The sequence below is a fragment of the Hetaerina americana genome, unplaced genomic scaffold, assembly GCF_022747635.1.
Source record: "Hetaerina americana unplaced genomic scaffold, ioHetAmer1.1.p SCAF_7, whole genome shotgun sequence".
Lineage (NCBI taxonomy): Eukaryota > Metazoa > Arthropoda > Insecta > Odonata > Calopterygidae > Hetaerina > Hetaerina americana.
This window is the reverse complement of record NW_027287316.1, coordinates 26,884,868-26,911,360: the sequence shown is the minus strand read 5'-3', so window position 1 is coordinate 26,911,360 and position 26,493 is coordinate 26,884,868. Positions and strand designations below refer to the sequence as shown.

General features: G+C 37.0%; 1 protein-coding gene across 1 annotated transcript; it reads right to left on the bottom strand.

Moving 5' to 3' along the window:
- Nucleotides 1–207: 207 nt before the first annotated feature.
- On the bottom strand, nucleotides 208–12,397 carry LOC139696596 (nose resistant to fluoxetine protein 6-like). Its single transcript, XM_071595400.1, has 11 exons — nucleotides 12,289–12,397; nucleotides 10,511–10,613; nucleotides 7,844–8,006; nucleotides 7,268–7,431; nucleotides 5,603–5,771; nucleotides 4,891–5,084; nucleotides 3,577–3,718; nucleotides 2,216–2,405; nucleotides 1,108–1,250; nucleotides 809–929; nucleotides 208–329 (listed from the first exon to the last, which is right to left on the bottom strand). Exons 1-11 carry the CDS (start codon nucleotides 12,395–12,397, stop codon nucleotides 208–210), a joined length of 1,620 nt encoding a protein of 539 aa, XP_071451501.1.
- Nucleotides 12,398–26,493: the final 14,096 nt, after the last annotated feature.

Here is a 26,493-nt window from a genome sequence, read left to right as displayed (position 1 = left end):
TTAAGATTTTAACAATAATCACATTTCCACACATATTTGGAGTCGGAACCAGAGGGCTGAGGTCATGCATCCAGTTATGATAGGGACCACAAATGTTTGTTCATAACTGAGCCTTCAATGGTGATCACTTCTACTGTGAAACAAACATTTAATGTTTCACTCTGGAGCAAAGTATCCTGCATCTTCAAGAAGAACTGAAGGGTGGAGTCAATGACTGTTTTCTACTCTGTTCCTTTCAAATTTCATGAGTGGGTGAGCATTGGGAGTTTGACTCCCACCCCCATGAGAATAAGTGCCATTGGGTGCCATCCCTGGCCTCCTGGATGAACCTTCAGAAGAGAATAGAAGCATCTATTAATGTGAAAGTTTCTTGGGGTGAATTTACATGCCATTGACTGCTGAATGCAATAGCTAGCTGTTGAGATGATTGCAAATAACAGAACACATATAAAGGTCCAATTTGGGTGGCAAACTTATGATAAAGTAAACTGCTGGATTGAGTACATTGTTAACTGTTCCTATTTTATGTGAATGTGTAAAAAAATATATAAAAGAAAGTTGAAGACCCTGAATTGGAGTCACAGGTCATTGGAATGCTCAAATTACATTTTTTTAAACTTTCTAGGGTGAAATTAAAAAGAAAGTCGCTTGTTAATGTGAGATATAATCAGAGAGTCAATGTTTGATAGAATTAAATTCATTTTAGTAAAGAATTCACAGGTTTTCTGAATTAATTTTGATCCACAGCCCCTCTTGGAATACTATGCTTTATACTAGGAATTCACATGCCTTTTGAGATGATACATACCTCTTGAGTTTGAAGGTCCAATGAAAATCCTCTCCAAAGATGTCAGTGGTGATTCAAGACACAGGAAGAGGACCATTGCAATGAAGTAGGAAAATATGAAGTCGGCAAAGTTATTTCTGACCTGAAACAGATAAATGGTATAATTCTCCATTGTGAACAACAATATGTAATGTTACCATTCATGAGGTGTACACATTTTTTCAAACTGTCTTAATATGTATTAATAGATTTATTGCCATTTGATTTATAAGAAAAGTAACCAGTATTGCATTAAAAAAGAATGAGAAGAAGTGACTTACTAGATACATAACAGTGACATTTCTTGGTGTTGCCATGGTGGCCACTTCATGGAGCTGGAAACCAACATGGGTGAGGAAGGCACCATAGGTGAGGCGTCCAAATGGTGCCATCGGTCTCCATGCAAACACTTGTCCTATCCACCCTGTGGGGGTTCAAAAGAGTTTTTGAGATTAAAGGAACAACAAAGACAATCATAAGCACAACCAGTGAACATTAAGCTAATTAATAGTTTTTCAAGAAAAACATTCATCACTTAACAATTACTCCTAACCATTTTGCATTTTGATTAAACTAAAAGATGGTTATCATAACATCAATTTTCCTTAGGAAATAAGACCCATACTTGTGTAATAGGCTAAAATTCATCACAAAGGTGTTTGACAGAGGGTAATAGATCAAAATCCAAAGGATTATTAGTAGTCACTAGCATATAGTATCATTTTACTTTCTAAGGAGTTTGTATTGTTGTGATTGTTGTTACCATAAGTTATCCAAGGGAAAAAGGATTGCTTCTTTTCAGGAGTTAATTTCTCCTAACTTCTCATCATGGTCTTACCTACCAGTGCAATGTGAGTTGGAAATATTCCATCCATGTCAGCAATAAAATTGTATAATTAGAATTTACTGGTAAATATCATATGATCTTCCTTCCAGAGACTTCCAGTTCAGGTCTCATAATAATTATGTGAACTTCTTTGTCAATTTATTATAATTTTAAGAAGATTTCAGCAAGAGTGCACTCCTATAAATTCCCATTCCATGCATAGTTTTCTCTTCCTGTGAAGAAAGTAAGTATGGCCTGTTCCCTATGTGATGCTCCTGGGAATGTTTTTGGGAGAGTTTTTCCAATGTTTAAGTGGAGAGGGGAATGATTTCTTGGATGCAATCATGTAAAGAATGGTTAGTCTGGATAGCTTTTTTTGTTAATTTTTAGACTTCTGTGTCCAAAAAATACTATCTCACAGCTTCAGTTGGGATCTTGAATCCTAACATTTTAGCCCATTAGCTCCAGAATTGTATGTTATATCCTTCAGGCCATTTCCCTTGGTGTGGTGGCTTGAAGTATGTGGATACCCATAGGTGCTATCATTATTTTCTAGGACTCACATCCATGCCCTGTAGCAGGCGCAAATATCTGCCAAGAGATGCCAAGGGACCAGCCAATCCTGGCAAGAACAGCATAGGTAGCTGATGCTAATGCAGACTTGGGTGCCCCTGGGCGGAAGAATATCCAACTCGAATAACAGACAAACAGGAGGAGAAGAAAGCTGCAGACGTGAAACATCACCACCAGCCACTGTAAGGCAAGTATTGAAAGACTGGAATAATATTAAATATCCCACATCTGTATATGTTGATAGCATAATGTGCTCAAATTGTATTTTTATGACAGAATCAATCAATATACATATTAAGTCTGTATGAATATGAAGGTTAAAATTTAGTCAAGAGTTGATATTTTAACATTCACACAGTAAAAGAAATTGAAAGAATATCGATGAATTGATGCATTTTCTAATTAACTACATTAAATATTTTTATTAGTTGTGTTTGATATCTGTCCCATAATCAATACTCAGATGTGTTATAGATCTATGTCACGATAAAGCATATGTATTTCAATCATGATTGGTGAAGGCTTCGTCTCATTGTGAAAATAATTCTGTTTAAATAATTGGGATTGGAGTCAAATAAGCTTCATAAGCCAAAAGTTCTCATCTTGAGATAAATGAGTCCCTGAATTAGGTCAGGAATTAAGATGTATGATTTTCAGAACTCAATTACATATATAACTTCTCGTAGCTTTTAAAATGATGGTGAACTAAACTGTACAGTATTCTTACCAAGCTTGAATTTATCTTCTGAAAACATCTCTCAACAGTCGCTTCTTTAGCATATTAAATCTTTTGTGCTAGTAATACTAACTGGAAATACCAAGTAAAACTTCCAGTTACCATTAAACATTCAGATTTCCGCTTTTTGAAAAACTTGGATTAACATAATTATCTTAACTTAATCATATTCAATATTGCATGCAACAAGTCATTCCTTTCGAGTGTTTGTAAATATATAATGAGAACTTAAAGATGCATGAAGAGGAAGTTTATGGAATATTTATCATTGTAAAAGTATAAAATAATAGCATCAAAGGTCTAAACTCCTAAAAAAAAAGTTTTTACCAATTAAATGACCAGATATGTAGATGAGTAAAATAAAATTTTTGGAATTAAAGTTGTGCTTTGTGATGTGAATGACAATAACAATTTTTTCCTAAATGTAAGCGATCAGGTGTTTTGGAGATGAGAATCATCAAATTAACCATGTATATCATTTGTGAGTTAAACTCATGTCACTCCAATTAAATCATATTATTTATCATTAGGACCAAATCAATTAATTATTCATTCATTCATGGAACAAAATGACCATTTGAGATCTTCCGATATCATGTGGTGGGGTATGTGTACCTTAGGCAGCTTGAACCTATTTTTGTTGGCCCATCTAATAGCTAATGCACAGAACATCCCGATGAAGTATGGAGTTGCACGCATGTATGTTGGGATGTAAACATTCAGGAAAGTCGGATCCTTTGCCAAGTTTTGAATTACCCTGAAAAAAATGAATATTGAATAAAAAAATGTGTAATTTTTAATAAATATCAAATCATATTTTTTCCTGAGCAAAATTTCCAGATCTGGCCAAAAAATTGTGGGGCTAATATTTTTTTACCGTGGGCACATGCCAAAGATGCTATAAAATGCTAGATACATTTTTGAGATCCTATTTGATGTCATTGGTATTTTACAAGGGATGTAAATTTGTAGTTTTAAACTGTACATAAAAATAACAATGAGAAAAGGGATGATTGGATAAAATAAGAGGAAATTCACTTTTAAATCAATGGCACTCTGGTTCAATAACCCAAGCCATAGTCTACATAAATCTTTGTCTGCAGAGTCTTAATTAGTCAACCCAATTTAATACATACTCAAAATATGATATGTGAGGTCAATTTACCCTTAAATATATTTAATAATGCAGGAATGGAAGTGGAACCCAGTTTTAATTAATATTAATGCAGAATTAAGTCATGATATGCTCTGTATATAAAGTAAAAGAACATAAATAAGGAAAATATGCATCAGAACTCTGAAACTAAAGAGATGCCAATACAAACCAATGCTTAATAAAGTAAGAACTAGTGCATTCCCAGCATATTGAGGGTAGACATTCCTCTCTGGTGTTCCACTGGGTGAGAGCCTCCATTCTAAATCTTTGGATGCCCAAGGCTAGCATCAAAACATTGGCTATAATGGAGACTCTCACCTGGTGGAGGATCTAAGTGGAATTTCTACAATGCTTGAAACACAAAATAAGTAAAAGAGAGTAAGTTTCTAGTTATTACCTAATAGCAGAGATTTGGAAGATACATCTGAGTCAGGGGGATAGTTATTTTCCTTGAGCCACCACCGGGTTTTCCACAATTTCTAGCAGGCAAACAATATGCTACTTGGATTACAGATGAGTTTTTCCAAAGGTATTCCCCCAGATTGGAATCTGAAACCCTATGGCCCACAGCCTAGCGCTCTACTATCTACTATGCTACCATGCCAATACCTACTACTTCCGCAAGTGACTTTCTATAAATGCTCACTGTTTATTTTTATTATTATGAAGTATTTCTACATTTTGAATTTATTCCAATGGACTGGAACACAAGTGAACAAAATGGTCCCTCAATTTCATACCATTCTTGTTCTTTAATTGAATTTGCTACTCACGGGATGTAGGGCATGAGGAGAGCATCGAGGTTGTATACAATGGTTAGGATGAAAGGTATCAGAAGGCAGAGGAAAGTCATGAAGGTCAAGGCATAGAGTCCAACCCGGCGATGGCGGCAGATCAGAACAGCAACTGGTACACACAACAGGAAGGCCTGGAACTCCACAGCGACATACCAAGACTGGATGAGGCACTGCAAATGAGTTAAAATCATGAGAGAAGGGACAATATTGGTAATGGCTGTTGAAGGGTTGATTGAGAACTTAGGAATTAGCGTGAATGAAAGAAGCAGAAACTATATTACAGAATTGGTGTTCACTTAAGGTCCGCTTACTAGATAGTAACCAAGATCATAAATTTGATCAAGTTTATGGTCTCGGCTATTTCGTTTTTCACTGCTTTGTAAATCTACTGATTCATAAACATTAAATACCACTCATTGATTTATCACAGAATATTCCAAACTCTTGAAATTTGACATTTTGTATGCTGAAGACTTCCACATGATGAAATCACCGAAGAAAAATCACATTATATTACAGTATTGCAATGAGGCTGGGCTAAAAGCTTTGACTTCAAGTAGATAAGCAAAATGCTTGCTGAATAAATAATGAATAAGCTAGGAAATACCCTGAAATACTTCATTCATATTTTGTAGATTATTTAACCAAATCTATGATATTAAATGAATCAACCTCCTCCATGACTGACCATTTCCTCTGGGTGCACAAAGGTCTGCACCATGAAGAGATTGGCCCACCAGTTGTTAATACAGTTGTCCCTCTCCTGGGCGATATGTTGTTCCCAAAGTGGACCCATACCCAGCCTTGGGAACAGGGTAGCATAGAAGGCAGTGACCAACATTAAAGCTGGAGCCAACCTTCACACAAAGAGAAAACATTGACTTTCTGGTCAAATATGCTTATCTTCATTTATTTTCACTTTGAAAAAACATTTGATTTGTCATTAAGCATCTCTATAATATGTGTTCAGTGTTTTTTACATCATTTTCAGGTTTCCCCATACTCATCATTCTCAATTATGATTGGTAATGTTATAAAATGAGAAATTTTCAATGAATTCTTTACATGGAAGTTTATTGTAGATCAATTACATTTTACTCGTACACATCAAATGTGGTCTAAAAATTGACAGACAACATTCATATAATGCCTCAAAATCAAAATACTCGATTAAATCATTGTAAATGTAAGTACAGCTCTTTATATGGCAAATTGGGAAATTTTCAAAAATAGTTATATGTTTGATTTGTCATTTAATCATAAAATTTGTAGAATGGTTACTAACCTATGATTTGGGAATTGTTTCAATAGTTTCTGGCATCAATCTGTGAAGTATTTATATTCATTAAAAATATTGCAATTTCAACAAATTCTTGAAACAAGTAGTCACGTGACGATGGCAGTTTAATTACAAGGATAAAAACATGGGTCATTGCTATGAAATAAATCAATGAAAAGTAAAGGTGATAATTACCCAATTAAAAATATTTACTTCTCGTGAACAGGCATGTTAATGTCTCATTTAAAACATCATCTATTGGAGATTATTTCATTCAAAGAAAATGAGATCAGCAAAGATTCCCTCTCACAATTTAATGTTATAAATGAGATTTAAATTTACTATTTTTAAATTCAGAAAATAATGAAGTAAAATATACCAATTGAGCATTCAAACTTGACTCCTTAAAAATAAATGCACATGGCTTTCCAACTTTCATGATATTTGCTTTCCTCTTTGAGATAGCAGTTGACTTACATTTCATTCATTACAACAGTTCGCTTCAACTGAGTGCTTGAAAAATATTCTATTTAACTAACTAAATGTTTAAAGGCAAGAAATAGGTCTTTGGCACATTAAAAATTACATGGTTTCTCAAATCTGAGGTAAGTTGATAAACTATGTCTACAGCAGGAAAGCAACCAACTTTGTAATTTATAAAACAGCCATGCATTTTAGGTCATAACCTGTAAATTAGAAATAGTTTAATTAGAAACAGAATCATCTCTCTTTAATTTCCCAATTAAAATTATTTTTTTAGCAGAAATTAGTTTAGAACCTTCAATGAATGTGAACCACAAATAATTACTGTAAATATTTTTTTCTGTTGATTTTTCCATCAATTTTAGCCATGAAGAAACCATTAAACAACTGTGCCATTAGTATAAAGAAGGAGAATTATTGATAACATGAACTATGTTACTGGCCATTTAAAATCTAGGGGCTATAATGATGTATGATGTTCAGGAAAAAAATTTTGGTGCTACTGTTAAAAGACAAAATTCTTTTGCCTGTGCATATGAAGCTATAGATACACTTACGTTTTGCTAGTTTATATTAGTTTGGTGCATATACCTGAGATATCGCCTCAAATAGAGCAATGGTATGTTAATGAGTGACTTTGCCGTTGCTCTTCTCTCCAGGAGTCCATAAAGTAAGAGACAGCCACTCATGAAGAAGAAGGTATCCACTATAACCGTCCCACCCAAAATGATGGCTGTCTCTGGCCTTGTGAAAAACTGGATATGGATTGATAAAATATCCACCGATGTGCAAGCAAACACCATTTTCACAATGAAGCATGAAAAGGAAGAAAAACACTTATATAGTCTAGGCACTTCTGTTGTATACATATATTTCATAGAGGTCATTTACAACCTCAAAAAATAAGTCTCTTATAACACTTATCACATCCTTGTCTTATGAATTCTTCAATATGGAATGTTCTCTATCACAATGAACACAGTTTCCATAAAGTGGATAGTTAGCCTTGAGAGTAAGGGACCCAGAAAATTTTGAAAGCACTTGAAATTGACTTTTCAGAACTGCTCACAATGACCTGTGTACTGCAATGAGCTTGTAGCAAGTATTTTTGTGCAAAATTCTCCCTTGTCAGTCATGGGGAGGGGGGGAGAGGCTTTATAAACTCACGTCTTCCATAAACTGTGCATTGAACATTGGTGACCCGAGGGATGTGAAGGGTCGGTGTCCGACAGTGACCATGTACATGGTGCATGCCTTGATTCCATGGATGGCATCGAAGGGTCTAGGTGGCTCCCCAGGTGGTCTTGATTGGGCTAACCACTTCCAGTTCCTCCGGATGGAAAAGCAGAGGAGCATTTGGCTCCAGAGGGACTCTCTGTCTGCCGTCAGTCCAGCCGTGATGACAATTGGAGAGGAGAGAGGGAAACGAAGTCAGTACAATGTGTGAGAACTATGGGTGGCTTTACAACTCCATGGAAAACAAGAGAGATACCACTTTATCTCCTTTCAAAAATATCACCCTAAGTGTATGCATATTCTTGATAGAAATTTTTGTTTGAACTGGAAGATAAATGTATTTTTCTCTTCATAGTAGCAGTTATTAGGGGAGGCAATCGACAGCTAAGAAGTCATGGTACTTCATAGAGATCGGGTGTTCAGCATATGGGGAAAGGTGGAAAGAAACCCAGTATTACTTCCCTAGCCTACTTCTAATGAAAGGTACCTACAAGGGGTTCACAATTTAAATGTCCCATTCAATGGATGGCATACTCCACTTTGAAGTGCTCTCGAAATGATACTTAAGTAGGGATCAGGATGCTTCTGAAAAATTTTAGCCTCCTCTAGGATTTGAATCCAGGTCACCAGGGTCAGAAACCAGTGCACAAGTCACTGCACAAACCCAATCCCAGCTGAAAAAACTTTTATTTGCTGTGGGGTCCATCAAATATCCAAATATTTTCTATAGTAAGATCTAGATTGGGCATGCTAATTATCTTTTGTAACTGAGAATCATTGGGAACAATATCCTTGATACAGCTATTATGGATTTCCCATATTTATGCATTAAATTGCTTCTAAATCCTATCTCCAAAGTCTCCTTAATGTCCGCTCCCATTCCACCATCACCCATTCCCAATACTCAAACTACCTCTACCAATACATAGGTAGAATGAAATAATTATAATATTCGTATGTTCATTGTTTAATGTGCATTAAGCTTCATTATGGCTGAAGTGGGAAGTTATTGGGATTCTTCTGAAAAGATTGAATTTTTATGGATTGAACAATGGTCTTTTTGAGCGACACTCGTAGGTTTTCATTCTTCTATAATACTCATAATCTTGGTAACCTTTTAATGTTCATTTTAAAATGGCCTTCTTTTCACTGGGAAAGCATTCCCTGTATATGGGAGCTTTTTCTTAATGGTAAACTTTAAAGATCATGCATACACTAAGTACCATTTTTAGGACTTTGCAATTTTTTTAAATCAATGGGTCCACTTAAATTATTGCATTTACATTGATTGGAGTCCATAGTTACACTAACCGTGAGGAATGATGGTAGCGCCCGTTTCCATGATGATCAAAGATCTCCTATAACATCCTTCATCATATACAGTTGCAATCAGCACTAGTGTCAACAGTACCAATATGAATACACTGAAAGAAAAATAATAATTATTTCAGTTGTGATATTCAAGTAGGAAAAAATCTGATCCCATGAAGTTGTTGCCGCATCTGTATTTATTTACTTCATGGCTGACCTTTTATTTGTAATTATAGGCCCCACTAATTTCAGATTGAGAGCTAAGCACTTGTTGCAAAGTCAAAGTGCAGCAATTATTGCCATGGAGTGATTTAAAAATATAAGTTTTTGGTTCAAACACCTCTGAGGTTCATTAAACAACTTATATGTTCAATGTCCCTATATAAGCATTGTGATCATGTGAACTTATCCATTCATCAATTACATTACATATAAAAATGTAGCATGCATCAGGAAAAAAAATAAGATGAATGATAAAAAATCTATTTTTAGACTGAGTTAAACATACAACATGCCTTGTCAAAATAAAAAAGTTTTCCACCTGAAAAAGAAATATTCTTTCTTGGCAGATGTGCAAAGGAAAACTGAGTAGCATTTTAAAATCAACAGCAGCATATTTGAATTATTTTTAAAAAATTCTACAAAACTGAAGTACCAAACACAGTTCCAAATAACTCTTTTATCAGGGTATTAAAAATGGCTTATGGGAAGGCATCACATATGTAATTCATTGATAATATGATCCAGTAAAATATTCTTATTCCCAGTGCCAAAATGATAAAATAAATGAAATTATTAGTATTTTCTATATTATCACTAGCAAACCAAAATTATCAAAGTCAATTTTCTTGATTGCTATATTAGTACAAGAATAAAAGCATTGAATATTAAGCATTTTCCCTTTACAAAAATTCCAAATTTTATGTAATTAATTGTTAGTCTTTGCTTTGAAGTTGTTTGAATCCTCAAACTCTTAAGGCGTGGTTTTATATATTTATTATTTATTTTGCTTATAGTTTCTATTAATTGTATGTTAGCAAGGGAATGTTATCTTAAATGTTTATAAAATCAGATGTACTGGTGGCCTTGTTATATAAATCTCCTTATCACCGGAGAAAAGATTTAACAAGACATTGTAAGATGATGTCTTCATGCTGAAAACCTAACAAATAATTACAAATCAAATCCCTTATCAAAGGTAGATTTAATGGAAAGTATAAAAAGAAACCTTATTGTTTTTGTATGATTATTGGTTCAAAAGGAAAACATGGTTTTTTAAGTGCTTACGTTATTGACACCTGGCCTTTTGTCATGGGTTTAAGACTTTCTGGGTTGAGGTCAACCTTTCGGGGATCCATTGTCCTGCACTGAACTTCTCCCACAATTATGCCTGCAAATTAATATAAACACAGAAAATATAAACCCTAGAATGATTTACTTTTGTGAAATAGAAAATTCATATTTTAATAGTGGTAATTACATCTTACAAGTAAAATTTTAATAGCTAATGCAAAACCATGTGTTTAGATTGTCTCAGTTGGATCAGTTCAAGTTAGGTAGAATTAGATAAATTATTTTCATTGCTTTACTTTATACTAGAAAATGTCATTCCTATTTAGAGTGGTGGATGTGCACCAAAGCATTGAGTGACAGACCTCTGGTGGTATTTTCTTTCCATCCTTCACACCTGGGACACAGCAAGAAGGGTAGGGAGTTATTGTGCGTGAGAATATTGCCAAGTGAAAGGCTCATTAAGTTATTGCTACACTGTAACAATGAAAACACTGGGAAATATTATAAATATACTGTTCGAAAGTATGTACTAAAAGTCACTAGCTAAATGTTTGAAACCACTTTAAAATGAAATCCAGGACAAACAAACCTCTTCAAAATGGTGCTCTTTAATAGTATATATTGAGTTTGTACAGGATTCCTTTAGAGTATTTTGGTTAAAGCTTGGACTCATGCCAGAGGTTCCTCAGTGCCATGCCATTTATGATGATGTTCTTTGTGTGTTTCACCTTTTTGAGATTTCCAGAATTTTCCACAGGATGTCATATGGTAGTACCATGGGGTACCACATGCCAATTGGAAATAGTTAAGTAAAAAGAGAATAATCGCCAAAATTCACACTTGAAGAAGTGGATGATAAATAATTCACCACTAATGACAGTTTCTTTTTGCAAACTTAGTGACACATAGGTATTTAGCTTAATGGCTTCAGTGGAATGGTGGGCGAGGAGAGGGTATTGTTGGGAGAAATCATAAGGAGACAGGGAAAATAAATGAAGGGCATTGATATATTATGTGTGTATATATATATATATATATATATAATATAAATATATATAAATATATATAAATATACATATATATATATATATATATATATATATATATATATATATATATATATATATATATATATATATATACCGTTATCTTTACAGCTAAGTGAAGTGTAATATTTTTGATTTTTCTTCATACAAATGCAAAATTAAAGTACGTATACTGCATATTTTCGTCACACTTTTCTGCATTTTTTAAGGATACTATATTCATGAACTTCCTAAGTCTGATAATTACAGTGGAGAAGGTTTAGCGCTGAATATGTACATACACACAGACATGTGCATTCTACATTACGGGAGTTGAGCAACAATGCTTGAAGTTTACTGAGGAAAATTCATACGCGTGGTACACTCAACGGTATTGTTAGAAGCGCGCACCTTAGACGAGATTTTACTCCTTTTTTTCGCATTGAGGGTCTGTGATTCCATACATTTGAATAGCATTCAAGTTCGTATCTCAAAATAAGTTCGTATCATAGGCCAAACTAGAATACGGAAAAAGTTCGTATGTTGAGCGGTTCCTTATGTCGAGCTATCACATAATTTTATACCCGTATCGAAAAAAAATATTTCATAAATATCCGGGAGATGAGGTTCTACTTGGTACAAATTAAAATTACGGGAAAATAATAAGAATGAAATAAATTTATTGGGATGCCGATATCCAGGATGGCTCTGAAAACTGACAGTACGGATGATTCCCCCTGTTCTTACCGCTTCCATCAACCTGGAGAGCTCTTCTCATTGGTTCCAAGTGAGTTGACAAGATGTCTCTGGCATCTGCTGAGGAGCACGTTGCGGGTAAACAGATGCCCCACGCCATATGGTCGCGGTGGTTTGTCGACTTAATCAGCGTCGAAATCTTATGAATGGAAAAGGAAAGAATAAAAATGCAATCCCGCAACTTTTATTCTTTCTACTGTAATCATTGGTAGTTGCATTTGAAACAAAAACCCTGAATCAGTTGGGAGTATTTGATTTTTTTGATAAAATTGTTAAAAACGCTGGTGGTGCTCCAGGAAGATAAAGTAACTAAATATTGTGACACAGAGCATAAGCCCAACTAGGCGACCTCTGAAAAATAAAACCGCTTAAAAAACGGCAAGGCATGTCGTCGTCGCCTTAATTACCATCTTACAAAATTACAAAACAGGAATGTCAACGGTGGGAAGATAAAAGCCACTGTTTTCCATCCCGGCAGAGGATTCTGATCACAATCTGTCGGTAATGGAATCCTTCCGTGGGACTCTGAAGTCCTCCATCTTGGTTTGCTGTGCTCTCCTAGAAATCTCAGTGCGAGCGTGTCCGTGCAAAAGGATTAGCGGCATTGAAACGGCTTTGGCCAATTCTTCGTCCGCCGGTCAATAGCATGGACACAAAGAAAATTCTATACCGGGCGTGCGTGCTGCCAGTACGCATCGCCGGTATGAACTGGAGAGTCGAAGACGAGTCGGGCAAAGGACAAGGATTGCTCGAATTCAGGTAATAAACAATACTGCACTTGGGGTGCATATTGGGACAAGACCGCAACGACCTCGTGTCACTCATGCACCGCGACGGGAACTTGGAGACGCTCGACGAACCTCTCCCGAGGACAACGTAGGATTTCCTCGGAAAAGCAGCAGAGTCTGTCTGACTTTGCTGCTATTCGAAGAATCTCAGAGGTGCAAGTCTGGCCTTGGGATCGCCAGAAGCGAATCATTATCAGTCTTGATCTACCATCAGTCCTTCAGCTAATGAAGATGCCGAGGAGATGCTGATACAGCAGACCCACAGAGCCGTCATGAGAAAAACAAAGACTATACGTCTTAGAACACGAAAACCGTCTCAGAAGACGAAAGAGACCCCAAAACCCAGGAAAGGACGTCGCAAAGAAAAGAGAAAGCAATAAATATGCTCATAGTAATAGCTGCTGGTTGTGAGTCATGTTTTTGATGATTAAATACACAAAAAACCCTATTCAACGCCAGCATTTCATTTATTATATAATGCGAGGCTCATTTTTAGTAGTATGTAACACAATTTATTGAGTACATTAGCCCCCGCACCATCTCGATCCCCTATTCGGAGGGTTCCAGGTTCAAATCCCTGGTTTAACCTTTGGACAATCTCATTTAACATTCAAAGTACAAAGATTTTCAGGTCATTAGAAATTTATGGGAAATCGAATTGGGCACAATGGGGAAGGAACTGGGAGAGAGTCCTATCATGGGAGTGGAACAATACCTTCATAAATGAATATGCACTAATTTAAATTAAGATGTACGATTCAATTAGTTAAGTCACCTTAAATCTAGCAATAATATATTTTGGAAGTATATGGCATTCTTGGAAAGAGCAAGGAGTAGATGTAACGATTAGTGAGAAAGATCGTCTTTTGTATTAACCGTAAACTCGATTATACCTGCTAATGGATGGACGATGAAACACGGAAAATAGAGTTACATGGATAGCCGAAATATGCGGTGAATATGAAGGTAATATAAATGGATATAAATCATCGGAGACTGCTTTTTCATTCCTTGTGATTAATTCGTGTTTTTTTAGTATTGGAAAATACTTATCTTCCGATTTTCAGCCTTTTGTATAAGAGTGGAGACATTTAGTTTTAGAAAAACACAGATCTAGTGACATCAAGTGAATAGCACGATGTAAAATTTTTTTATGAAATTTAAACCAATTACGTAACCAGGAAAAAACAAATGACTTGTGAAGGAAGAGTATGTACAAGAAATTGATGATGTGGGTTCTATTTGTCATATGATACCGATTTAATTAATGCAGTTCAGATAGTCAATGATTTATTTTTGCATAGTAAAGGTCAATGTAGGATATTATTACAGGGGTATAGGAAGAACCGAGGATAGGAATGGAGTCAGTGGGGAATTCATAAAATCAGTTAGGTTTGCAGATGATCAAACTTTAATTTGTCAGTAAGCTAAGGGGTTACAAGAATTGCTGAGGGAATTGGAAATTCAATGTGATAGATATTGAATGAGAATAAAGTTTTTTAACAAAGGTTATAAGATTTTCCAGGAAGAGAAAGGCTAAGTAAAAGCTGAAATAGGAGGACAAAAACTAGAGCAGTTGGACCAGTTTACGTGTCTCGAAAGTGTTTTGGACCAAAATGGCCAAAGTAGTTGGGACGTAAGGAGAAGAATTGGGTTAGACAAAGAGGCTTTCACAAGGTGGAGAGTATTGATGACAGGGACGTTGACTAAGCATGTTAGGGTCGTAAAAACTTTTGTACGTGGTTCATTTATGTACGGTATAGAAACATGATCATTGAAGAGGATGATAGGCGTAGAGTGGAGGCTTTTGAAATGTGGGTGTGATGAAGGATGGAGAAGTTGACTGAAAGGAAAACAATTGAGGAAGTGCTGGGTATGGTGGGTGAGGAGAGGGGATTGTTGTGAGAAATCATAAGGAGACGGAAAAATGAATGCAAGGAGTATTAATTGGAAGTGGGATGTTGAAGACGGGGGTGGAGGGGAGAATGTTTGGCAAGCGAGGAAGGGGCAGAAATGCGATGGGGATGTTGGAAGGAATAAAGGGACGAAGTATACAGAGATGAAGAGGGGCATGTTGTAGAGTAGGATGTTGAGTTTTGTTTTGTTAGGAGAGACATGAGAATAAATTGGTAGTTTGTGTCCATCCAAAACCTACCTTAACCGGTAGATTACCTACTACCTTGAACAAAAAGTTCCCGGAATAACCACCGTGTGGCGCTCCCATCGTTCCGATTTGAGTTCTGTTTTTTTTTAATTGGTACATCTGTTGTTGATATTCCCTTTAAATCTTAGTGTCATAACTTGACATTTGCAAAAGTTACGTAGCCAAGAGTACATCTATCTCTGTGTGTGTTGGCGATTTTTTACAATTGCAGAAATGGATTTAAATTTGCAACAACGAACTTGTATTAAATTTTGCGTAAAAAACGGATTTAGTGGCGCACGGACGTTGGAAATGTTGGAAAAGTGTTTCGGCAACGATTCTCTAAAAAAAACGGTCGTTTACCAGTGGCACGAGCGGTTCAGAAGTGGTCGTGAGTCAATCGAAGATGATGAACGCAGTGGCAGACCATCGACATCGAAAGTCGGTGAAAAAATTGATAAAGTAAAAGAAATGTTGGTCAATAACCGCAAATTAACCATCAGAGAAATAGCGGAGGACTTGAACATTGCCTATGGAGCCCAAGACATTGTGGTTAATGATTTGGGTTTCCGTCGTGTAGCAGCAAAGTTGGTGCCAAAAGACCTCAATTTCATGCAAAAAAGAGACCGTGTTGACGTCGCAAAAGACATGATTTGCGAGGCTGAATCCGATCCCACATTCATCAAAAGGATCATTACTGGAGACGAGACGTGGGTTTATGAGTACGACACGCAATCCAGACATCAGGCAAGTGAATGGCGTTCACCAAATGAGCCGAGACCAAAAAAACCACGTCGTTTTCAGTCAAAAAAGAAGGCAATGCTGACGGTTTTCATGGATTACAACGGTGTAGTGCATCATGAATTTTTGCCAGAAGGCCAGACAGTAAACAAAGAGTGTTATTTGGGCGTTATGAGACGTTTGCGTGAAGCAATTCGCCGAAAGAGACCAGAAATGTGGGCAGAAAACTCGTGGATTTTGCACCATGATAACGCACCGTCGCACAGTGCTATCATTATTCGTAATTTTTTGACGAAAAATGCAACAAATACCATCCAACAGCCACCGAATTCACCTGATTTGGCTCCCTGTGACTTCTTTCTGTTCAATCGAGTTAAAAAACCATTACGGGGAACGCGTTTTAGCAGCCGAGAGGAAGAAATGGAAAAATCGCAGGAAGCACTGATGGACATACCGAAAACCGACCGTAACTTTTGCAAATGTCAAGTTATGACACTAAGATTTAAAGGGAATATCAACAACAGATGTACCAATTTAACAAAAAAAACAGAACTCAAATCGGAACGATGGGAGCGCCACACGGTGGTTATTCCGGGAACCTTTTGATCAAGGTAGTATAATAATAATAAAAGCTCTTGGTATTTGCTCTACTTAAAAGAGAATATGGTATTCTCAGGGCTAATGAAAGCTAGGGAAGCAATCTTGAGAAGTACAGATAGCAAAAATTGTTTCTATTAAAACGTTCAATACTATTGACAACTTTTGATTTTGTGAAATTAAAAATGTTTAAGAAAGGCCAGACATTTCAAACTTATAATTTTAAAGTTAGGTTAATTCCTATAGCCAATAACTATTGGCTATAGGAACTCACCTAACTTCACATCCACAACCAATAGCGTACACGTCTTCTTACCTCTATTAAAAAAGAGTATGGTATATCGAAGTTTCAAAACATTCAATTATCTTTACCATTGTCACTTTATTAAAATGTTGAGGTGTTAGGAAGAGAATACCAGGGGTAATCCGTCGAAACCCATGCCAGTTGACCAAAATAGTTCATTAATAGGGTAGCATTTAAAAAGACATTAAGTGATAAACCATCACCTCAGTGCTCACCCTCAATGACGAAAGTGACGATAACTATTTTAGATAGAGAAAAAAAACGAACAGTTATTTTGGGATAGAGTTAAGCGGAAGATAGGCTATCACTGAAAAAACTAGAGATTCGATTTCAAAAATATACAACCAATTTGAACGAAATTCAATGCATCTTATTGAATATTTATTTCTAACTTCGCTTGTCTGGTTTGGAATTGTTTCTTCTCTGATGAACGTTCGTTTATTTTTATTTAAAGAAAAGATGAAGTTTTTGATGCTGAAAATTCGATGGTCAAAAAGTTACCGTTCATGCTACTCCGTTGCGAATTTCGATGTGCAAGCTTAAGTAAGCTGAAGGGGTTCTGGACAGTTCACTCAAAAGCTATTTCCTTATACACATTTTTTTTAAATTGTGAAAGTTTTTAATTATAAATAATGAAACTCACTTTTTTCAGACTATCCTTTTAATCCACTTCCCTCCGCCTCCTCTCACGTACCCAAATTTTGTTCCAGATGGTGCCCTCTTCCAGTTCCACCGACTGCCTCCAGTCAAGGTGCACCTTGGCCAAGCAATATTTGCCCCAAAAGGGAGAGGCCGGCGGCCAGATGTGCAGGCACTCCTCGTAGTGTCCCAGCTGATGAGTCGAGCCGTAGACGAGGCCGGTGGGCGACAGGGCACTGCTGTCCATCACTGTCCGGGATATGCCACTTGTATTCGAAACATTTTCAGGACTCAACCATGAATTAAGACGGGCAGTGCAATTGAACCAAAATATAAAGGTGAGATTTTAGTTCTAAGACTACACGGGAGGCGATTCAAGAATTTCGAATATCTTGCCGTGGTTAAACAAAATAATACACGGGTGTTTGATAACACGATATTTTTCCAAAAAATAATAATATTTCATAATCCTGTTTTCAACTTACTAATATCATACAATTGAACTTTAAATTGCTTATCGAAACATCCAACGCATTTTGGCCCTAAGTTAGAAAAGTTCAGGGAAATAAGTATAGAGTTAATTCAATCAAAAACGATATAGGCGAAAGAGTAACCAGCAGTTCGGTAAAGGACACTTTATTAAAATACTTCTTTGAAAGCGTTTTCACCCATATCTCACCGAATATCTGCAATACCTTGCCAAATCGTGTCCGTCAATCGTTACCAAAAATTGAAATTTCATAATATGGAATGGGTATTCGGATAAAATTAATCCTAACAAAAACCTCCGGGTCCGATGAAATACCAGCTCGCATAATTAAGGAACTAGCGTCGTAAATTGCGCCGTGTCAATAAATAATATTTAGCAAGTCCGTAGTAGATCACAAGGTTCCCAATGGCTGAGAAAACGCTCAATGTAACACCTATATTTAAAAACGAAGATAGGGGCAAACCATACAATCACAGAAATACGAGAATACGAAATACGATCGTATATCCCTCACAAACATATCATGCAAAGTCATGGATTATATAACTGTCAGTGTGATAGTGAGACACTCCGATAGTCAAGAATTATTAATGAAAAGCCAGCACGAATTCCGAAGTTTGGAATAGGAGTAGTTCTGCCCCGAGCGCTTAATGCATCAGGAATACCAACATAGAAAGTGTTCACTCGATTAATTACTTAGGCGTTACCCTCAATCACGACCTTTATTGGGTGAAAAATGTGAGGGGAATATGTAGAGAAGCAAATAAAAAACTAATAATTAATATATATGTATCTTCGAAATAAAACGCTCTTCGGCGACACGAAAATATATTTTAAAAACACAGATATAGATTTTTAAAACATAGAAAAAAAGAATGGAAACTCACATATGTAGTTTTGACGTTTCGACGGCACGACCGTCATCATCTTTGTATTTCTGTGTTTTAAAAATCAATATCTGTGGTTGTATACATAAATGTAGCGGAATCTGTGCGCATCTAGGTTCCCAGTGATCGGTTTGAATTACCACTTACTCTGGAAGGCCCACAGCGACTGATTGGAGATTCCTTCTTGGAGGATCGAAAGGGCGCGCTCGCAGCCCCAGCCGAGGGTCCCTGCCGGGCCCGCAGGCCACCCCGATCCCCAGCCGGCCGCCTCCACGTGCGGCGCCAACCCCTCTGCATCGGGTCCCTCGGGTGCATGGGGCGCCTCCCTAACGTGTGCGATGGGTGGGGGCCGGGAGTCTGCGGCGGCCGGTGATAGCAGCAGTCCGAGGAATAGGGCGACGCCAGCGATGCACCGATGCGTCCCTGCGAGGAGACCGGAGATGGCGGTAGAACGTCCCGTCATATAGTGCGATCATTCCGTTTAGTCGAAAACGCAGGAAGATTCCGTTTCAATTGACAATCCACTCGGTGGTTTTACAAATATATCTACGAGGCAAGGACGTCTTCGCTGTAGTGTATCCGGGTTTCAATCCAATGGGAAACGGATAAAGAGAATAAGGGCAATCTCACATTCTAAATGAAATTTATTTAGGTAAATTACACCAAAAACCACTAACATCCATCTGAAGATCGTATACTAAAATGAAGGCACGGATTCTGTCGGCATGTTATAGTGCTTGATATGGCATATTAATCTTACATTATATGATAGGGAGGCTTTCCCTTTGTCACTACATGTTTTCACAGAAAGATCTAATGCTCATTGAATCACACAGCTTCAGTAAAACAGGATAAATAGAGGCATCACCACGGGCCCTGGTCACTTTCACTGGGCTGGGTTATTGACCCAATGGGCTGCTACGTCACCGCTTAAACGGTACCCACGTAATTTTACAAAGAATATGATGTTACCAAGGGGAGAGAGATACAAGGATAAACGTAAAATGTGAATGAATGAAAGGCGAAAGGGTGAATGCAATATGTGAAATAAGGTAAGGATTTATAATACTAATGGGAAGAGTAGAAAATGTACTTTTATAGAATGATTTTGAAGGAAATAAGATATCTGAAGCACGGCGAAAAGAGTAAAACCAGGCCAGGGAAAGAGACGAATGAAATGATAATAAATGATAAAATCCCAGGCAATCAATGATATTGTCAAAGTTGACTGAGGAATAAGAGATTGTTTGAGGGAACACTACGAAGTATTACATAATTGTAGTATATAGTATGAATGCAACCCAAATGCATTACATGATTAAAATTACCCAGAAGTGACATCGAGATTGCTATAGCAATGAAATTTAAAAAAATTGAAAATCCGCAGGTTTAAATTCAGAATTGCGAGGGCAAGTCACTCCTTCTCGTCTAAGCGAATAGTTTATTTTACATATGTTCGAAAACTAGTTGTCACGAGCATTTAATAATAATGCAATAATTGTATCTTCTTAGAAAAGGGGGTGGGAATGAAAGTATGAATTGCGAAGCAATTAATCTTTCAAGTGAACCGGTCTAGATTGAATGAGCACGAAGGGTCGCAACTGAAAAATCTGGGGAGTGTAATATGGTCTTATGACTGCCTGGGGGTGTAAGGATCATCTCATTGCACTAAAAATAACACATTTTTGAGGGCTGTGTGAATGGCGGAGGAAAGTTTGTCGTGTATGCCCTGATTCAGAGAGCGCACGTGACAGAATATTTGTATAAGGCTGGAGAGGATATGAAATGAATGAAAATATATCGAATGCAGTAAAAGCGATGCAATAAATAACGATGGATGGCGTAAGAGTCGAAAAGGCTTTTGAGTCGTTCGAAATAAAGCATGGTATCCAACGGGGATGTGTAGTATCACCTCGCTAGTTTAATGTTTTTATAGATAAATGTGTGAACTTTTGATGGATAGATAAGGCGTTTACATGCGATCTTTCGTAGACCTCCAATATTGCGCTGCTGGCTGAGAATTCATAAGAGACCCTGCAATGAGGCAAAATAGAGAGTTTAATTGAGGGTAAATGTGTCCGAGACTTAAGGGGCTGTTTGATAAAACGAATAATAGCATAATGAACTTAAAAGGCGAAAAACTTTTTTATATATTTGCAGAATATTTGTGAGAGAGACGGACGAAGAGATCAAAAAGCGAGGGAAGGCCACAAAATGGGGTTGGCAACATGTGAGGAGTACTTATGTGAAAAAGTAAACTCTCTCTAGGGTAGAAATATTGCCAGAGTATGCATCAGTACACCTTACCACGTAAATGCTTGGGAGGAAAACTCAGGTATGCTAGGAACTTATAACAACCATGAATGTCAACTATATGCGTTGAGTATAGGGCCTCTTTGAATAATATTTTTGGTAAAAGTAAGAGGGATAGGGTGGGAAATGAATGAGCCTCGATAGAATGTAGATTGGAGCCATCCACAATGGATGCGTATGAAAGAAATGTACTCGTTCGTTGGGTCATATTGAGACCCTGGATAAAAAGTCGATTCACCTAAGTGGATATTATTATATTGGAATGATTATAGTGGACTTATATTGGAAAGGGGTTTATGGTTTGAGAGGAAGGGATATACCGTCAGTCAAACGGTGGATTGCAGCCGAAGAGACTCTTCCAGTCAAAAAATATTAGAATTGTTAGGAACAAAAGACTATACATGAAACCTTGTATAAGTCAGATGTAGAAAAGGTATACGGAATATATTAGTGCTCGAGATTAGGATTTATTTCGTCAATTAAAAATCAAACTTTCCTGACATAGCCTTCCACTCAAGAGTCTCAAAATGTCATGATGGTTATACATTTTTTACGTGTGCATTTGCATATTTCTAAATTTAAAATCAAACAGCACGTAAATACAATAATACGCTTAGCGCAGGTGGCACTTTTTTTAGGTATTTTCCTTAGATCAAAATTTTTCATTACTTATAATTGAATGGCAAAACATTGATTTTTCAATATCTGTTACGGTATCAATTTAAAATTATACTTGGTTACGAACAAAAGATACCACGAAAAGTCAGAGGGGATATAATCTTAGCTCCATTAAACGATATACATCCAATTATTTGTTGTTATTTTATGATGTTTAAGTGTTTGTATAGGTATTTATTCAAAAAGTCTAGTGTTTTTCGTACTCCGAGAAAAAAGAATTAGTGATGTCAGCAAGGAATGTCGAAAAGGAATCACCAGGTTCATCGTTTCTAACGATAGTCTAACTGAACTGGCAGAGTTTTGGCCTAGTTTTACATTTATATTTTATTGAATTCTTCGCCTTAGAAGTTATATTCATAATGAGGAAGCGTGAAATACCATAGGTAGCGAGCTTACAATCTATCCAACCTAAAAATGAAAATTAAAAAAAAAACAATCATTTAGAAAAGAAGTCACTGCGCTCAGAAAGGTAAGTGATCTAGGCAGATCTTTATTCTCATTACCACCAAGCTTTAGGCGCAAGTGGAAAGGGTTGTGGGGCAACGACTTACCAAGGAAATAAAAAGGAAGAAGTCTGTTAAAGAAGATACATTTTTGATATGCTTATGTATCCCTCTTCTTGTATTATCATCGCGAAATTTGTCTGGAAAAATTAAGTCTTTGAATTTACCTGCTCAGCAGCCGATCTCTCATGTTATTTCAGTGCCCAAGGACCTACATATGAATGGAGTGGTTTGGTTTATAGCTTTGATGTCGCAAGTAAAATCGCGCGATTGATACCTTTGTGTTAAAATCAATCTAGCTCTCCGTCTTCGAGTCTCAACATGCACCCATCGTAGATTTCATAAGAATGAGTGACTCCCGCCAAGGATAAGAATCTCAAGAAATAGTTTCCGACTATATTTTTTCGAAACACCTGCTACGAAATAACAATCTCTGAATAAAATACAGGCTTAAATACATTTATGTTTCATTGTCGTTCTTCCCATTTTTCGCGGACATTGAATTTTATTAACATATCGCAAAATTTCTGTGACTTAGTATCTCAATGTAAATAACTTCTAATGCATTTAACGATACTATACATGTACTAGTATGTTAGGGTATCATAAGTATTGGATTTTCGAATGAAGCTTAGCAGGCGAGTTAACAATTATGTAAGTTACCGGTCTTTCTTCCTACAGGCTGACGATAAACACGCCTCGTCAAGCCAAATGCCAAGGCCCTGGCCGAATGAAATGGCCTTCGACACCACAGTCGATCAAAAGGGAAACGTTTTTATTTGATAATCTTGATAGATCTTAAATACATTGCCGGACAGTTCTACGAACTGAGTGTATATTACCTCATGATGTTGTGTTTTGACTTTCCGGAGGAGGTCTTGCTTCCTGGAAATATCCGGGAAAACCCCATTATGGAGTATGCCTCACCCAGAGGAAAATATTTCTCGAGGGATATCCACAGCGAGGGAATCTCCATGAATGAGATCGGGAAAAAACGGAAACTTTCGTATTGTATTCTGATTTCAGAACGATGTGAAGTGTTTCCGGACGTGTGTACTTCATTTGGTTACTCTTGTAGATCGACGCATTCAAATCACGTATTTGGGCAACATGGCTAATGAAAATTAGCCGAGTAGTATAGTAATTAAGGAAATGACTGTTTTAGGAAAAAAGTATTTGTAATGAGGTGAAGACTGATGATGGGTACGTAAGTTAAGAAATGATGAATTGATATTGAGCTTAGCGCTGTATGAATCCGATGAATTACCTTTGAGGCAATGCGAAGAACGTAGGCATTTGCATTTTGGAGGAATTTGAGATGGAGTATGGGAATAGTCAACAGGACAGAGGGGAGACTAAAGGCGAAGTTTTAAATAAGATTATAGGAAAGAGGTAGTATTATGCGAAAGTCGAAGAAGGTAGGGAAAGGTGAATGGATGAAATAGTTAGAAGTAAATGAAAGTTGTGAAGACCGTCATAGAAGTAAGAGTAGAGTGAAACTAAGCGGAGAAGAGGAAGGGGAGGAATATGGTTTTGGGACGGCACGATGTACAATGTAAATTCTACACCCAGGCATCATTTTCCCAGAAAGTTATCCGACTTCCACTCGTTGATCCATCGATCGGTAAGCATTCTAATGCAACAATTATAAATAAAAAAATAACTTGCCATTAGGAAACGGATTGCAGTAATACAACGGGTAGAATGAGAATTCAATAGAAAAAATTATATGAGAATAACAAGAAGTTTAAGGAATTAGCAAAATAATCACTTTTTTCGTCACATACTTTCGACACTCAAAAAAACCAAAATGGTGTAGATTCCAATTCTTACGGCTTCTATCTCTTATCTAATACAAAAATCCTGCCTTAAAGTCAAATTAAAACTGCATTTTTACTGAAGAAAGTCAAGAAAAAAAATCCTCTCAAAAAGTAGAGGCGAAAATCCTAATTTCAGGAAAAAGTGAAGTTTTAGACTGAAGTTCGAGTGTTTAGCAGTGTACGTGGACCAAACTGGAAATAAGTTCCAAGGACGAATGATGGAGCATAAGCCCTGCTCCCAAAACTAAAACTCAAAGGCCTCCCATTGCGAGACAACTTTTGGACACCAAGCCCGAGTGAATTCGTTCCCGAAGTTTCATATTTTGAGAAAAAATGACTCCACCTTGACTCTCTCGAACGATTTGAGATCGGGGAGAGTTAGAACTTAAATTTTGAAATTCCTAATCAGGTATAGCTTTCCTGTATTTCACCTCTTTTCAACCCCCCATGCTGCCAACCATCCTCCAACGATCATTGAGCGTGCCTGAATCGCAAACCCTGCCGTTCCCCCACCCTCTCCATCCGACACCCCCACGTCGGCCCCACCACCTCCCATCCGGGTCTTCTCCCCCAACACCCACCAACAATCAACACTCCCCCTCCCATCCCATCCAGTAGGGGTATCAATGAAATGTAATATCTGTATTGTAGACCTGGTGATTACGCTATGCGGTGAATCCTAGGTCATTTTAGATAATTTTAACGTTGAAGTACAAAGTGTATTCTTTAAAGATACGCTAGAAGAAGTCTCGCCATTGGAAATTTTCATTTCGTTCGACGATAACTAAAACACGCCCAGGTCTGAACTATCATAATGGCTAGGTGGTCAAAAATGTTTATATTATTTGCAAAATAATATAAAAAATTAAAAAAGAACAATGAATAAATTGATTTAATATTGTAATTTACTCTCTTCGGTATTCTTTTTTATTTTTATAGCCATTACTCTTGACCTTCACTTAAGTTCGTGGCTTTAAAATGTTTTTTCAATACCGTAATCTTTCATTCAATACTCAGACTTGCTTGCGGACAATTATAAATAAATTCTGAAATAATAGTTTACTATGTTCATGGTTCCCCCACGATTGACATCGTTCATCTGAAGCAATGTAAGAGAACTTGTCTCAGTGAAAAATTCGCCTCAAGATAACGAATTATTTCAAGAAACTACGGGAGATGCCGCGACAGCAACTTTTGACGGAGTCATCCGCTAAAGGTGCATTACAATGCAACAATTTCAGAGTGTAAAAATCATTCACCTTGACCGGGATTCGAACCCAGATTCTTCGATGTCCGGCCGATTGCTTTTGCCAGTTAAGGTACGGAAAGCTACCAAAAGCCTAGGTAGATTAATTGGCTAAATCACTCGGCCTTATATCAAGGGATCAAGGTTCGAATCCCGGTAAAGGTGAATTAATTTTACACTCTGAAATTGTTGCATTACGGATAAAGAATTACGTTTCGATGGAGCACGCAGTACCTATTTGAAAGGCATGAATTTATATCTTTTGTCGTGTGAGCACACACGACACCAATTCACGAAAAACGAAGATAAGAGAAAAAAATTATTGCAATGTTGCAACTAACTCTCGCGATTATTTTTGGTGTTCTTTCGGTAAATCTCGATGTTTTTAAATAGAAAGCAAAGCAAAGTAGCAAAAACTTATAAACATGAGCTTCAAACTCGTATGAATTGAGGGTGCTCAGGAGCGCCCACGGTCACTTGAGCGCCCACGGCTCCAATGCTGGCAACAGTTGTAAACGGGAAAAAAATATTTACCCCAGCGATCAATCCCCATATGGAGAGCATGGTGAATGTACAGGCATACATACCCTACAGTTCACGCTAGGAAAGATATTGATCAATCGCCACATCAATAGGGAATATGCAAGACTAAACAGATTTATTGCGATCATTTATTTCACAACATTGAGAGTGCTTATTAAATTTCTTCATATCAATAACATTTTATATCCATACATCGTAATGAGCTTGGCATAAAGTTATATGAAGAGGAGATGCTCGTCGGTAAGCAAGCTGGTCTCGTGCTGCAGATATTAATGCTCGCACCTAGAGTTTCACCGCCGTAGTATCTCTGTCTCAAGGTTTCCCAAGATACTTTCTGGGAATAATTTGATACCAAGTTCATTTATTTTACGTGACCCGATTTCGAAGAAGTTTCGCCATCGTCAATTATTTCAACCAGGCGGTAGGAATTTCCACAAGGTGACGGCCGAATACATTCTTTTTTCCAAGGTGTAAGCAAATTTCAGTCGAAGTGGGCCAGGAGGA